Source organism: Nomascus leucogenys, unplaced genomic scaffold (genome assembly GCF_006542625.1).
Source record: "Nomascus leucogenys isolate Asia unplaced genomic scaffold, Asia_NLE_v1 Super-Scaffold_3068, whole genome shotgun sequence".
NCBI classification, from domain to species: domain Eukaryota; kingdom Metazoa; phylum Chordata; class Mammalia; order Primates; family Hylobatidae; genus Nomascus; species Nomascus leucogenys.
Window position 1 is genome coordinate 212497 of NW_022095790.1, and position 17036 is coordinate 229532.

At 41.3% G+C, this 17036-nt stretch overlaps 1 protein-coding gene across 1 annotated transcript in view; it reads right to left on the minus strand.

The window, feature by feature from the left end:
* Positions 1 to 4016: 4016 nt before the first annotated feature.
* VKORC1L1 (vitamin K epoxide reductase complex subunit 1 like 1) overlaps positions 4017 to 17036 on the minus strand; it is an 86979-nt gene continuing 73959 nt past the window's right edge. Inside the window, exons 2-3 of the mRNA XM_030808557.1 lie at positions 11776 to 11885; positions 4017 to 6503 (exon numbers count right to left, since the gene is read on the minus strand). Of these exons, the coding sequence (XP_030664417.1) occupies positions 6277 to 6503; positions 11776 to 11885 (337 nt within the window). The 3' untranslated portion in view covers positions 4017 to 6276. The remainder of the gene's footprint in view (positions 6504 to 11775; positions 11886 to 17036) is intronic.

Below are 17036 nucleotides of genomic sequence, written 5' to 3' on the forward strand. Positions count from 1 at the left end.
CAGATGATGAGTATAAAAGCCCATTGGCTTTATCATAGCGGATGCCGCTGAATGTGACAAGACCTCCTTAAACAACTCTGCCTACGAATCAGCATTCCATGTCTTTACACCCCAAAATGACGCCACCTGCCCCCTCCCAGAGCACAGTCTTTCCTTAAGGAATCTGTCCTCCCTCTCTTCCTAGGTAAGGCAAGGCTGGTGCTTCAATTCTGATTTGAAGTATGTGCTTTGGAAAAATATTCCTTTTGGTGTCCAGGCTGTTGAAAGACAATGAACCAATACAGTTTTGTTTTGTTTTGTTTTGAGACAGTCTTGCTCCGTCACCCAGGCTGGAGTGCAGTGGCACAATCTTGGCTCACTGCAACCTCCACCTCGGGTTCAGGCAATTCTCCTGCCTCATCCTCCCAAGTAGCTGGAACTACAGGCACCTGCCACCATTCCCAGCTAAATTTTTAAAAATAATTTTAGTGGAGATGGGGTTTCACCATGTTGGCCAGGCTGGTTTTGAACTCTTGACCTCAGGTGATCCGCTCGCCTCAGCCTCCCCAAGTGCTGGGATTATAGGCGTGAGCCACCATGCCCGGCCTCCAATATGGTTCTTGCTATAGAACTTGATTTTCCCCTCTCTTGTGGTTGAGCCTCATGTCTCCACACAGACCCTCCTTTTTAGCTTTCCTGTGCAAGCTCCATGAAAGAAAGAATAAAGTTAATTTCACCTGGTTTTATTAGGCATCGTCAGTCCATTTTTTAAAAATGAGAGTGTAGTCAGTTCCAATTAGGAATCTAGGGCTTCTATATTTTTTTTGTTATCAACTTCTCTTTAGTTTTTCAAAGGAATCAAGTTTTGTGTTCCAGTATGTCAAAGTATAATGAATAAAACTTAGTTGACAAACATTAAGAAAAATTAAATTTAATAGACACATTTAAATGGTTTACAAATTAGCGGCAGTCCATTTTTTTTTTTTTTCTTGAGATGGAGTCTTCCTCTGTCACCTAGGCTGCAGTGCAGTGGCGTGATCTCGTCTGACTGACTGCAACCTCCACCTCCCTGGTTCAAGCAATTCTCCTGCCTCAGCTTCCTGAATAGCTGGGATTACAGGCACAAACCACAATCCTGGCTAATTTTTCTGTATTTTTTAGTAGAGGCAGGTTTCACCATGTTGGCAAGGCTGGTCTGGAACTCCTGACCTCAAGTGATCCGCCCGCCTCCACCTCCCAAAGTGCTGGGATTACAGGCGTGAACCATTGCACCCAGTGGGGCAGTCCCTTTCCACAGGTCTTAGGCTCCAGCACAGAACACACTTGTTCTATTCCGTGAAGTATGGCTCAGCTGTATTTCCAACGGATTCATCTTTCTTGCCGATGCTACCTTTTTAGAGAATTATACATGGAGTACTCACGGTAAGCAAAAGTAAAACTATGGAAAAACAGCTCATTAATACATTCTGAGTGTTCACAGAACTGTGGGCAGTGACATTATTTTGTCATTAATTCTTGACAATCACATACACCGTAAACCCACAGGAATTCCAAGAACTAGAGGTCTGAGGACTCTGAATCTTCTGCAAGTTACATATGATTTAAGGGAAAAAGAATCAACCCTGCATACCTTAGAAATGAGGTTACAGTATTGACTTCAAGAATATAAGGCTCCTACTGAGTCTAAAAAGACTTCGTTTCAGCTCTTTTGGAATGCAACCCTGCAGTTTAAGAATAATGGGAGGACAACTTCCACAGGTAACTTCTACATTTATTTTATACCAAAAAAGTTATGTGCAACAAATAAACATTCTTACATATTTACATTTGGTTTTATTTACCGGTTAGCAAAACGGTGCCTTAAATCTCTGATAAAGAGTATTTCTATCTAAATTAAAGGGGAAACCTGCACAGTGAACTCCATTTTAAATGAATGTTTACTCTGAAGCTTAAAGCACTAGTAAGAAATATTTCTGATGGAACATACTACACAGATCATACACCTAATACTTAGGCCATGCCTAATACAGTTTTATAACAAAACATTTCACCTTTTCTAGGCAAATTTGTAGTAAAAAATATTTAACCAAGTAGCTGGGGATCCCACCCTTGCCCCTTTTGTTTGATGGAAGGGTAGTTCTCACAATTAGAAACCATAAGTGCTGCCCGAGGGGTCTGAAATGTTTCACCAATGCTTGTGTGTTGGAGGAAAAGACCTGAGGACAGAGATTGCATAATAGGTCATTAGGTCTTTCTCCCCAAATAGGTTACCAGAAATCACAGTGGGTCTCCTTGTTGGCATCTAATAATGATTTTCTTTTTTTTTTTTTTTTTTTTTTTTGAGACGGAGTCTCGCTCTCTCACCCAGGCTGGAGTGCAGTGGCGCGATCTCGGCTCACTGCAAGCTCCGCCTCCCGGGTTCACGCCATTCTCCTGCCTCAGCCTCTCCGAGTAGCTGGGACTACAGGCGCCCGCCACCACGCCCGGCTAATTTTTTGTATTTTTAGTAGAGACGGGGTTTCACCGTGGTCTCGATCTCCTGACCTCGTGATCCACCCGCCTCGGCCTCCCAAAGTGCTGGGATTACAAGCGTGAGCCACCGCGCCCGGCCTAATAATGATTTTCAAGACAAGATCTCCTGTCACTCTTGGTACCAATCTGTTACGAAGTAATTGCTGAAGATAACTCTCTACTTTTGCAGACAGTCTTTTCAAAAACGAAATGAAAAACAAAAGTCAACAAATGATTTTTATTTTTATTTTTTATTTGAGACAGAGTTTCACTCATTGCCCAGGCTGGAGTGCAATGGCGCAATTGCAGCTCACTGCAACCTCCACCTACTGGGTTCAAGCAATTCTCTTGCCTCAGCCTCTGGAGTAGCTCACATTACAGGTGCCTGCCACCATGCCCAGCTAATTTTTGTATTTTTAGTAAAGACAGGGTTCCACTATGTCAGTCAGGCTGATCTCGAACTTCTGACCTCAGGTGATCCAACCACCTCAGCCTCCCAAAGTGCTGGGATTACAGGTGTGAGCTACCATGCCCAGCCAGCAAACAGTTTTAATTTCACTGTAGTCTTGGTCCTCTTTGAATGTAGTCTCTTTTTTTTTTTTTTTTTTGAGACAGTCTCCCTCTGTCGGCCAGGCTGGAGTGCAGTGGCACGATCTCGGCTCACTGCAACCTCCGTCTCCCGGGCTCAAGCAATTCTTCTGCCTCAGCCTCCCGAGTAGCGGGGATCACAGGGGTGTGCCACCACGCCTGGCTAATTTTTGTATTTTTAGTAGAGATGGGGTTTCACTATGTTGGCCAGGCTGGTCTTGAACTCCTGACCTTAGGTAATCCACCCACCTCGGCCTCCCAAAGTGCTGGGATTATAGGCGTGAGCCACCATGCCCAGCCGAATGTAGTCTTTTTGAATGAAAACAGTCAATGCTTTGAACATCATTTGAAAGTAATGAATTTAAGGAGAGGACACATGTATGAAGGAACCGTGATTCTCGGCACACAGCTAGTTAAACCTGAGTTATTTCACCGGAAATTTACCTTTACTGAGAGCAACTAGCTGTAATGCAAAACCAAATGAAATCCTCCAAATCACCTAGATTCCCTAGAATTTATCATCTAACCCCAATTCCTCTTATTTCTTCAAATGATATTTGTGAACATCAAGTCAATAAATGGCTTCATTTGGAACAAGTTACTTAAAAAAGATGAAGCATGGAATTACTGCTAAAAACAAATGTTTCTTCTCATCTGTCCTTTAACACTGGTGGCTAGTAATGCTGCAGTGTTCAAATATTCAGTCTAAAACAGGCAAAACAATCTTCTAATTTTATAACACTGGTGATTCCCCCCTCTTCTGGGCAGAATAGAAGGTATAGAAGGGAATCTGAATTCTCCAGGGCAAAAAACACCCAATTAACAACCGCCAGGGTTCTGTTACTTACTGAGATACTGGCATTACAATGCTGTTATGACAGACTGTATGTGTTCCTCTCAGTGAGAAAAAGGGTATTAATTCGACTGGGCCATAGGAATGTGGCAAAAATTTTTATACAACTGAAACAGTGGTTTCCCCGAGGCTTAGAAAAGCAAAGGAAAAACTGGAAGGGTCTGGCTGACCATTTTCCCATGTTTTCTCAGGTAAAAGTTGAAGACATTTATTTGCAAGAATGCAACATCAAGACAAGCTTTAACTATACTCTGTTGATTGGTACAAAATAGGATGAAAAACCATTGGATATTGGGACACGAGGAACTTGTTTAGCACAACCGATGTTATGTATACCACAGTTTTAACCATTAGGCCATTTCCACTGGAGCTTAGAAAAAAGAACCAGAGGACTGCCTTGGTAGAGCTGGATGCGCTGCTACAAGATGGCCTCACTGTACAGCGTTCAAACTTGAGGACTTCTTTCTCCATAGACACCAGATGGCCAATCAGTGCTTTCTAGAGTTCTTTAACTACTTCAGAATACAAGAACAGTACATACATACTCCAACAGCCATTGAAAGATTCACATTCATGGGAAAACACAAGTCTTGATGAAATCTTGAGTTAAGCTTTCTTTTAAGAAACTGGTTGAAACTGGTGAAAAGTTCATTACAATTTGGACTTGATACGTGCCTCGGGCCAGAAGACCTACATTGTGTCAATTCTGAGTCAGTTGGAAGCTACGGAATTGTTGCTGACTCTACACATTTGAGTTTACAGAGCAGAGCCTGTCCCCTCCCTTCAAAGAGAAGGCAAATAAAGTACTCAAGAGATACTGGTCTCATTGACTATTTTTAACATCAAATGATTAATCTGGTTGGAAGCAAAAACATTACTGCTGCTTCTCAACCAGAAGATTAAATGATCACACAGGACCCTTCTGCAGGTGCAGGTTTTCTACCTGATGGTGAAGAAAGGAGGGAAGGACACTTCTTCTGCCCAAGGTCAACACACAAAATATTTGGTTTGAGATTTAAGACAGAAGGCACTTTTAACATTCTGATATCAGATGTTAACCATACAAACGTCCTGTCACCATTTCATTTGGGTGTACTCAAATCCCCTTCCAAAATTCTTCTTACTGCATGTGTGTCATTATGAGAGCAGTGGCGACATGAGCAGATTTAGCCTTGAGATGTGTCTACCAGTTCCTAATCTCCTGATGAAGCAAACTGCGCAGCATGTCAGCCCTGAAGGTTACAAATCCAGTATCTGACTGCAAAACAACTAAATTAGACATCCGAGTGGTTAGTGCAGGAAGAAACAATTAGCAAGAACACTGGCTCCCACTCTGGAGCGATGGGGCTTGGACTGGTCTTTTCCATCATAATACTGTTTGCTTGACTGGCACCAACGTTAAGGAAAAATATCTGCATGAAAATTCAACTGGTGGAAGAAACTTTACCTAAAAATGCCATGTTTATATTTCCAGCTTTTCTCCAAAGAAAAATACCCATTTTCCCATCCTTAGTGTCCTGAAAGCCTTGGACTTGAAGGTCTGGCCACATGACTCATTCTGTAAGGTTAACAATTGGCCCAGTTTTATGACTGAACACAAACCGGACTTGAACGTTCCAATTCAATTTTTTCCTTTCAGAAGAGTGAGATGAAAGGGAACCGACCACCCTATTATTATTTTTTTCACCCTATTATTTGCTGCACCCACGGTTGCCAGTACTTTTCACAAGATGCTGTGTATAGGCTATTTTCACTATCTCCTCAGTCAATGCTGAGCTGACAGTTCTTCAGTGCTACACTCCAACTACACTGTACAGTAAGTTCTGCAGAAATGGATCTAATATTTCTACCTTTATTTACAAATATCACATGAATGGATTCTAGTTGAATCTACATGTTTAAATCCATCGGCTAAAAACATTACATATTGTAAACATGGCAATATTTAATACAGTATCTATTCTAGAATATTTTCATGTTATGATCACATTTGTTATACCTGAAATTGAATTTATACACATTAAAGAATTACTAGCAATGGTTGCTCACGTTACAATTGAGGGCAGGGGGCTAGGGCTACATTTTATCATTTCAGAAACATCTTCAAAGTAAAGTTAAAGCTTGTCTTTGATTGGCTCGGCGTGTCCTTTTTGTATCGATATTTAAAACGAAGACTGACACAGAAAATAGCGAGGGCCCCTTCTAATTTACAGGATTTTTAAAAATCAGTTTGAGATTCTTAGGGAAAGTGTCTGTTGTGAATAATAATAATAATAATAATAATAAAAACCTGCGGCAAAATAAACTGAATGGAAAGACTCTGTCAGGGCAGAGTCTGTCGGGCGTCAGTCCTGCTTGGGCTGCAGCTGCCGCTTCCAGGCCTCGTTCAAGTAAACTAGTCGTTTGTAGTTGATAATGAGAAGAAGGAAGTTCAGCACGTACGTGACGATGCAGATGATGCAGAACTCCTTCAGCACAAAGTACAGAATGTAGGCCAGGTACAGGGACCCCACGACCGACATGATGGAGGACGTCATGAGGATCAAAGCCGCCACAGCGCTTGCTGTCATGCCTGTAAGAGAAGAGATGCGGGCTCAGTCAGGCCTTGGTGCTGGAGAGAGGCTTTCTGAGTGACAAGGACTAACACTGTGTGACTTGCTGCAGTGTTTGAATATTGGTCTTCCTGCCAAACTCTGAAAATTGAGAACAGAAATACTGGTCTGTTTTGTTAAAATTACACAGGTTGACTCTGCAGATCAAATGCCAGGTTTTGGGGTTTTTGAGATGGAGTCTCATTCTATTGCCCAGGCTGGAGTGCAGTGGCACAATCTTGACTCATGCAACCTCCACCTCCTGAGTTTAAGCAATTCTCCTGCCTCAGCCTCCCAGGTAGCCAGGATTACAGGCACGTGCCACCACGCCTGGCTGATTTTTTGTTGGCCAGGCTGGTCTCCAACTCCTAACCTCAGGTGATCCTCCTGCCTCAGCCTCCCAAAGCGCTGAGATTACAGGCATGGGCCACCATGCCCGGCCAAATGCCAGTTTTATAGCTGCAATGTTTTTGATTTCTCAATGTTTCAGGTGAAATATTACTAATTTCACAAACTAGCCTAGTTGAAAATATGCACACAAAGAAAACATGCAATCTCACAATCACATTAAGCAATGAAGCTGACTTGTAACATCAACAGCCCCAAGACACCAAATGAATAAAGGGACATGAGGAGTCTTTTTCTTCTGAGCTGCACACATTTGGTGAGAACCTTCTCTGGACTTTCACTACAGCCTCCCCATCTGCAGAAAGTAAAATTTTCTTTTCCATGTTTAGATCAAATTGATTCAAAATCCACAATAAGAGGTGACTACACCAACAAGCTGCTGAAGAGAGAAAAAGAAACTCTTGATAAACATTTCAGGAAGGGCTCACCCTGGTGGATAAGGGAAACCACATTTTGCCCGTTGGCTGCATGTGGGTCAAACCTGATCAAGAAAAATGGTGGACATGTGTGCTAAATCCAGGCTCTCAATACAAAAAGGCATCTGAAGCCAGGTGCGGTGGCTCATGCCTGTAATGCTAGCACTTTGGGAGGCTGAGGCAGGCAGATCATTTGAGGTCAGGAGTTTGAGACCAGCCTGGCCAACATGGTAAACCCCCTCTCTACTAAAAAGTACAATAAAAAAAAAAATTAGCTAGGCATGGTATTGCACGCTTGCAATCCCAGCTACAAGGGAGGCTGAGGCACGAGAATTACTTGAACCCAGGAGGCAGAGATTGCAGTGAGATGAGATTGCACCAGTGGACTCCAGCCTGGGCGACAGAGTCTTACTCTGTCTCAAAAAAAAAAAAAAAAAAAAAAAGGAAAAATAAAAGGCACCTGAATTCTGGACTCTATCCTCACATGTATTGTTTTTAATTTCTTACAGGCAACAGTATAGAGAATATGTGCATTTATTTTCAAGGACAGAGAAGGCAGAGCATGTTAAACTACCCTCCTACCCAGTGACTCATGGATAAGGATAACAGAAACAGGAACAAAATAACAGGTGGGAGCAGGTTTAAAGAAGTCAATTAAAGAGCTGAAATCCTGGGCCCTGTTGGCAAAAAGAAAATCAACAAGAAGACGCCTGTGGGCCGGCTGCAGCACAGCCACGGGACTAGATGCTTTCATAGGGCACTTCAAGACTAAGGTGCTGCTGAATTACTTATTGCAGGGACTAGCAAATCTGGCCAGCTACCTGCTTTTGTAAATAAAGTTTTATTGGCACCCAGCCATGCTCATTCATTTATGTAATTTCATTATGTAATGTCTGTCACTGCTTTCATACTAGAAGGTTGAGTGGCTGCGGCAACTGGCAAAGCCTATTTTCTGCCAGGCCTTTTACTGAAAAAGTTTGCTGATTTCATGTATGTTAAACAACTAACATTTCAAAATTAGTGTGGTCACAATTTTATCTAAGAAAGTTAATTTCAAAATGATACGGGCAAGTTATTTCTTCCTCCACGCCACTCTTTTCTCAACTGTAAAATTGGGATAACAATCATGCCTACTTCTTAAGACTGCTGGACAATTAAATGAGCTGAGATAATGCAGGGTAAAGCACTTAGAATAGTGTATAAATACCAGATATCCGTTAAATGCTACTGTAATGCAGCTAGGTACGTGTGGCTCAGGGTCAAATTCCCAATGGAATTTAAAATGTGCTGTAACTCTAAATAAATGATAGTACACTTATGCAGTGGATTATTCTGCAGCTGTAGAAAAGAATGAAGACATTTAATACACTGATATGGAAAAATTACCACGATATATTCATCAGGCAAAAAAAGAAAATGCAAGCTGTAGAATAGTGGGTATAGCATCTGCCTTTTATATTTTAAAAAGGAGGAAAATTAAGATTGTGTATTTGTACTTTCTCGTATATGCATAAAGAGACAATAAATAACAAGCTACCAGTCGGGGCTGAGAAGCAGTGGAAACCAGGCAAAAAGGGAAGGGGTGGGATAGATTTTTCTTTGTGTAACATTTTATATATATATATATATTTTTTTTTTTTTTTCCTGAAGGAGTCTCACTCTGTCACCCAGGCTGGAGTGCAATGGCGCGACATCAGCTCACTGCAAGCTCTGCCTCCCAGGTTCAAGCAATTCTCCTGCCCCAGCCTCCCAAGTAGCTGGGATTACAGGTGTGCAGCACCACACCTGGCTAATTTTTGTATTTTTAGTAGAGACAGGGTTTCACCATATTGGCCAGGCTGGTCTTGAACTCCTGACCTCGTGATCCACCCGTCTTGGCCTACCAAAATGCTGGAATTATTGGCATGAGCCACTGTGCCCGGTCCTTTTTAAAAACTTTTGAACCATGTGAATGGATTACCTATGAAAAAATTAAATTAAAAATGCTGTATCTCAAACAGCTTAGAAGGGAGTACAGATGCTGTGCTCTGGAAACTGTTAGTTCAAATGTGCCTCCCATGAAGACACCAACATTAAAAGGCACGTGAAGCATCTAAATGCGAGTCAAAAAATGCGAATGAAAAAACACATATGATGAATATGATTTAAAATATGCATACACCATGGCAGTAAATTAATGGTATAAACAGAAATTTGGCTGTTGCACCTCTATCTTCAAAAGTTTAATCTAGTCAAAGGCTGTTCTTAGGTTCTTTGCCTTTAAGGGAAAATGTCTTGGGTTTGGGTTTATACTTCATATTCTTCTCTAGAAATCCAGCAAAATGGAAATATGCAGAATACAAAGTGAAATTTCTCCCTCCTCCCCCACCACCAGACCCTTTTCTATGCATTTACATGCATGTATACAAACACATTTATCCTATACCTATTATACCAAAATTTGCTTTTTTCACTAAATAGTGTCTTTATCTTTCTAGGATATAAATATAGATCTCCTTTTTCCTTTAATGGCTACGTAGTATTTCATAGTATTTTCTAATTTATTCAACCAGTACCTATTTCTAACCTACCTCCTTTTTTTTTTTTTTTTTTTTGCTATTTTACACTGTACTGCTATGAATATCCTTGTGCACACATCTTTGTACTTCCGCAAGATAAATACATAGATATGGAACTGGGCAAACTCGACAGAACTACTGAGAATGATTTAGATTTATAATTTGCCTCATAACAAATCAATTTCAGATAGAAGAGTTACATGTATTTTTAATGAACCAAATCAAAAGAGCTGACAGGTAATGGAATATTAACAATTAAAATACAAAAGCATTGGTATGCAACAAGATCTACAAAAAAGAAGAAAAATAAAATGCAAAGGCAACAATGGATGGATTTAACTCTAAAAGTGTAAAAACTTAATACGATACAAAGTCATAACACTAACAAAAAAGGATAAAGAATGCATAAAATGTTTGTAACACATATAAAAATGTCCTATTATCAGGATCCAATAACTAAGTGAGCAATAAAAGGAAATTAAAAAGAGTAAAATTTAAAGTAATAGGTACTAATGTGTAACTATTAGCAATTTTTCCAGGTGAAGATTATCATTACAATTAAAAAAAAAAGAAATTTTACAAAGCACGTCTTAAAAATAAAGACTGCTGCAGCTTCAGGGAAACCAAAGAACTGAGGGAAAAGCAAATTGGTAACACCGATTGAAATTGAAAATATCTGTGTTTTTTGATCCTATTCTTGGAAATTTATTTTGTGGCGATAATTCAAAGAAGGAAGGAGCAGGAGGTCTTTAAACAAAGTTGATCACTGCAGCATTATTTGGAAGTAAAAGGTGTGAAACCTAGATGTTAACAATAACAGGATAAACGACACTATGTTAAAACAAAGTTCACATTAAATTATTACTAGTTTTTGAGACAGGGTCTTGCTCTGTCCCCCAGGCTGGAGTGCAGTGGTGTGATCTTGGCTCCCTGCAACCTCCATCTCTTGGACTCAAGCGATTCTCTCACCTCAGCCTTTCAAGTAGCTGGGACTACAGGTGTGTGCCACCACACCTGGCTAATTTTTGTATTTTCTGTGGAGACAGAGTCTCGCCATGTTGCTCTTGGGCTCAAGTGATCTGCCCTTCTTGTCCTCCCAAAGTCCTAGGATTACAGGCGTGAGCCACCACACCTGGCCCAGAATTATTATTATTATTATTTATTTCTTTTTTGTGAGATGGAGTTTCGCTCTTGTTGCCCAGGCTGGAGTGCAATGGCGCGATCTCAGCTCACTACAACCTCCATCTCCCGGGTTCAAGTGACTCTCCAGCCTCAGCCTCATGAGTAGCTGGGATTACAGGCATGCACCACCTCGCCCAGCTAATTTTGTATTTTTAGTAGAGACAGAGTTTCTTTATGTTGGCCAGGTTGGTCTCGAACTCCCAACCTCAGGTGATCTGCCTATCTTGGCCTCCCAAAGCGCTGGGATTACAGGCGTGCACCACCGCGCCCGGCCCCAGAATTATTTTTAAAAGCAGAAGACTGTAGAAATAGTGGATATGTAAAGGTGATGGGATTATGAATATGGTTTCTTGTTAATGTCACCTTCATATATGATATTTTTCAAGGCTACAGAGTCTATAAAATAAGGAAAAACGTTAACAGGGAAGATGGGAGTGATAATTTCCTGGAATGGGACTGGTTTTTCTGGACATCATGAGATACTGCTCTCCATGATTAAACAGCAACTGACATAAATTCAACATTAATAAAAATCTTAGTGAATCAAGTTTTCACAACACAAAAATGTTGTACACGCTAGTGGTTCTATAAATAACACATACTTTTATTTAACATCAAGACTTCAGGGCAAAGACACAAAGTACTAAACGGAATATAACAAACTTATTTTTGTATTGATAAATACTTACCAAGTAATAACTGTAGTATATAAAATATAAGTCCAAAGACACTGTTTGGCTGGTTTAATACACCATCCTTTCCAAAAATGGAACCCAAAAGACCAAATCCTCGACCCCATCTGTAAAATAAGGAAAACCAGTAACCCTATATTTGAATTTCCCTATTTTAAAAAATGTATAATTATTTGAGAACGTTATCCAATTCTAAAATCAACTAAGTTGTCAAATGTCTTAAATGTCCTGTGTTGAGAGAGTGATTTGCCCCAAAGAGAGGGAGGTCAGTCACTAGATTTCTGATTAGAAATAATCATCTAAAATGAACATATCTAAAAGTGCCAGTATACCCATCTGAATCTCTCAGTTGCCAATTTCTATATATTCTCTTCTCCAGAAGGTAGGGCAAAGTATTCGTTTTCCAATGGCATTAGTATTTGCAGAAGGAGACTTCTCTATGCTTAAGCCAGGGTCTCTTAACAGTGGACCACTGACATTTTGGGCTAGATAATTCTTTGTGCTGTGGGGTGTTCTGTGCATTACATAACTAGCAGTACCTCGGGGCTCCACCTACTAGATGCTGCCAGTACTCCTCCACCCCAGGTGTGATTACTAAAAACACAGTCACAGCCATTACCAAACGTCCGCTGGGACACAACTGCCCCCAGTTGAAAGCCATAGATGTAAAGGGTGCTATTTATTCACTCAAAGAATATAGATTGAAAAGTTGTTTCTTCACAAATTTCACCAGGATATGCATTAAGAAATATACTAGGAATATATTTTTTAAATGTAGGGCCGGGCCCGTGGCTCACCCCTGTAATCCCAGCACCTTGGGAGGCCGAGGCGAGCAGATCACAAGGTCAAGAGTTCGAGACCAGGCTGGCCAGCATGGTGAAACCCGTCTCTACTCAAAATACAAAAAATTAGCCGGACATGGTGGTGTGCCCCTGTAATCCCAGCTACTTGGGAGACTGAGGCAGGATAATCACTTGAAACCTGGAAGCAGAGGTTGCAGTGGGCCGAGACGGCACCACTGCATTCCAGCCTGGGCAACAAGAGCAAAACTCCATTTCAAAAAAAAAAAAAAAAAAAAAAATGCAGGATAATATCAGAAACTGTAGGTCTTTCCTGGAATCCTATCTCAGATGTAAAACACCGGATACATTATATGCCCTATCAGTTTTTATTTGCAATTTAACTTTAAATCTTGCATTTGACTTAACATTTTTAAAACCTGATTTTCTTTTCTAAATTGTTAACTTATTTGATAAAACTTGATACAAATATCAAACTAACATTCATTTTGAATAAAAAACCTTTAAAGATAATGTTAACTCTGGATTGAATGAGAATGCTTCTTAAATATTAAAAAAAAATAACCATTTATGGTGTTCAGTCAGTAGAGAAGCACTCTAAACAAAATCCAAACTTTGGTTCTCAAGACAAACTGCCCCAAATCAAGCATAAATAAGTGATTCTTCACGGGCCACAATAGTTTAATGGCACTCGATGCCCAAGATATACAATGAAACCCCTGCATAATGATGATGTTGGGAGAGAAAAATCACCCCGATTTTACAAACAAGTGAAAGTCATGAAGATTTTTATTGTACAATTATACAATCCTTTTTTTTTTTTTTTTTTTTTTGAGACAAGATGTTCCTCTGTTGCCCAGGCTACACTGCAGTTGCAACCATGACTCACTGCAGCCTTGACCTCCCAGGTTCAAGTGATCCTCCTGCCTCAGCCTCTCGAAGTAGCTGAGACTACTATACCCAGCTATTTTTTTGTAGAGTTGCAGCTTTGCCATGTGCCAAGACTGGTCTCGAAGTACTGGACTCAAGCAATCCTCCCACCTTGGCCTCCCAGAGTGCTGGGATTACAGGCTGAGCTACCACACCTAGCCTTCACTTATACATTTCAAAGAACATAAAATAATTTCCATTATATTCATTTATTCTTTCACTCATCTAAATACTTATTGAGCATGTACTGTGTGCACTGGTGCTACGTGCCAGGGATCCAGAAGTGAATGAGCCAGACAAGGTGCTGCCCTTGTGGACCTTAAATTCTTTTAGGGATGAGAAATAATAAACAGGTAAACAAATGCCAGATTACCTGCAGCAATGGACACACCTTGTAACAGATACACAGGAAAATTAGAAGGGGAAACTCTAGATCGGTGCTTCTGAAATTTTTAAAGCGCAATCACTTTGGGGTCTGGTTAAAATGTAGCTTTTCCTTCAGTGAGTCTGTGGTGGGGCCTAAGGCTCTGCATTTCCAGAGAAAACACAACACAAAATGAAATGCTTGCAGGCGACACTGACGCTTCTGGTCTGAAGACCACACTTGGAGATCCACAGCTGTGGGCAGAGAAGGGGTGCAGCAAGCTCCTCTAGCTCGATGGTCAGGAATGACCTATTCCAGGAATTAAGTTTTGAATGAGATCCTGAGTGATGGTAAGCAATCGGTCTCATGAGCAATGGCAAGGCAAAGGCCTTGAGGTAGGAATGAGCTGTGGGTGTGCCAAGGAAGGCCACTGAGGCTGGGGCATGCTGATTGAGGAGAGTGACAGGAGAACTGGGCGCGAGTCAATCATTTACATTATTTAGGGCCTTGTGTGTAGGCCATGCCGAAGAGTTTGAATTTTATTCTAATTGCAATGAAAGATGTTTAGTAGCTTTCAAACCGGAGAGTGAGATAAGCTTATTTATGATCACTCTTCGCTGTTGCGTAAAGAACAAACTGCTGGGGGCCAGAGTAGAGACAGGGGGAAACGATATGCAATCAAACCTCTTAGCCCTACTCATCCCAGGCAGGAATTCCAATTTAAATCACTGCCTTTGTCAACAGAAATAAGTGGCATACTGCCAAAATTATCATGGCTAAACAGAATTTTTATATATTCAAAGCATTGGTCTATGCCTGATTATTCATGTAAGACCACATGGGTATTTTCCTCGAAAACAATGTGGCAATCCACAAATGAATATATTATCAAAGTTATACATGCATAAGGTTTCAAAATAACATCAAAGCCTTCTAATACAGAGATGTTCCCTCCTCCAGCCCTCTGCAAGTCAGTTCTCATCCCCAGAGGCATCCACTTTGATGTCTGTTAACTGTTTCCACCTTTTTTTGTTTTTGAGATGGAGTCTCGCTCGTGTCGCCCAGGCTGGAGTGCAGTGGCGCGATCTCGGCTCACTGCAAGTTCCGCCTCCCAGGTTCAGGCCATTCTCCTGCCTCAGCCTCCCAAGTGGCTGGGACTACAGGCGCCCACCACCATGCCCAGCTAATTTTTTTGTTTTTTTAGTAGAGATGGGGTTTCACCTTGTTAGCCAAGATAGTCTTGATCTCCTGACCTCGTGATCTGCCCGCCTCGGCCTCCCAAAGTGCTGGGATTACAGGCGTGAGCCACCGTGCCCGGCCCTGTTTTCACTCTTATTTACTTCCACATTTCTAAATAATGTTTACACTGCTATTTTTTTTTCTTTTTGAGACAGTCTCGCTCTGTCACCCAGGCTGGAGTGTAGCGGCGCAATCTCAGCTCAATGCAACCTTCGCCACCTGGGTTCAAGTGATTCTCCTGCCTTAGCCTTTTGAGTAGCTGGGATTACTAGCGCCCGCCACCATGCCCAGCTAATTTTTGTATTTTCAGTAGAGATGGGGTTTCACCATGTTGGCCAGACTGGTCTTGAACTCCTGACCTCAGGTCATCTGTACACCTTGGCCTCCCAAAGTGCTAGGATTACAGGCGTGAGCCACCACACCCAGCCCTAAATATTATCTTTTGACTCTCTAATATGGTAAGCCAGAATGCTGCTTGTTTTTATTTATTTATTTATTTTTGAGATGGGGTCTCACTCTGTCAATAATGTTGGAGTGCAGTGGTGCGATCTGCGCTCATTGCAACCTCCACCTCCCAGTCTCAAGCAATTTTCCCTCCTCAGCCTCTCAAATAGCTGGGACCACAGGCATCCACCACCATGCCTGGCTCATTTTTGTATTTTTGGTAGAGATGAGGTTTCATCACGTTGCCCAGGCTGGTCTCAAACTCCTGAGCTCAGGAGTTCCACCTATTTTGGCCTCCGCAAATGCTGGGATTACAGGTGTGAGTTACTGTGGCCAGCCAAATATTGCTTTAAAAAAAAAAATTATATAATAGAAAACTTCAAATGCATATACACAAAGTGAGCACAAGAGGGTCATAAACACCCATGTATCATTTTGCTATGGTAAAGAGAAAAGGTATCATAAAAACAAAACGCACACAAAAAAACAAAAAACCCCAGGTACCCATCACCCAGCTTCAATAATTATGCCTTTCTTGTTTCATCTCCACCTCTACATACTCATCACTTGAGAATTACTTTTAGTTCTTTTATTTATTTTTATTTTTTTGAGACAGAGTCTCGTTCTGTCACCCAGGCCAGAGTGTAGTGGTGCTATCTCGGCTCACTGCAACCTCTGCCTCCCGGGTTCAAGTGAGACTCCTGTCTCAGTCTCCTGAGTAGCTGGGATTACCGTCTCCCACCACCACTCTGGGCTAATTTTTTTTATTTTTGGTAGAGCCGGGGTTTCATCATGTTGCCTAGGCTGGTCTCACCTCCTAGATTCAAGTGATTCTCCTGCCTCAGCCTCCCAAGTAGCTGGACCACAGGCATGTTCCACCACACCTGGCTAATTTTTTGTATTTTTTAGACCTAAAGTGATCCGCCCACTCCAGCCTCCCAAAGTGCTGGGATTACAGGCACAAGCCACTGTGTCCAGCCACAAGGAAGTTAAACTTCTGATTACCTTTATTTACTGATTCGTTATTGATATTTTGGAAATCATTTGCTTTTTTCTTTGTTGTTTAAATTTTTGTTACTAATAAATATGACATTATCTTGCTTTTACCACTTTAAGAATATCAACATTTATTCTTTAAAACAATCATCTTAAAATTCTCTTTATCTTTATTTATTTTTCAGACAGAGTTTCACTATTGTTGCCCAGGCTGGAGTGCAATGGCACAATCTCGACTCACTGCAACCTCCACCTCCCAGGTTCAAGTGGTTCTCCTGCCTCAGCCTCCCGAGTAGCTGGGATTACAGGTGCGTGCCACTACCCCCAGCTAATTTTTTTGCATTTTTAGTAGAGTTGGGGTTTCATCACGTTGGCCAGGCTGGTCTCGAACTCCTGACCATTAAAAAGGATTGGACTTTGGAAAGTCTAAAAAGGTGGGAGAAACATTTACGAGGCTTAGAAGGGTACATGTAAGATGTTCTGAG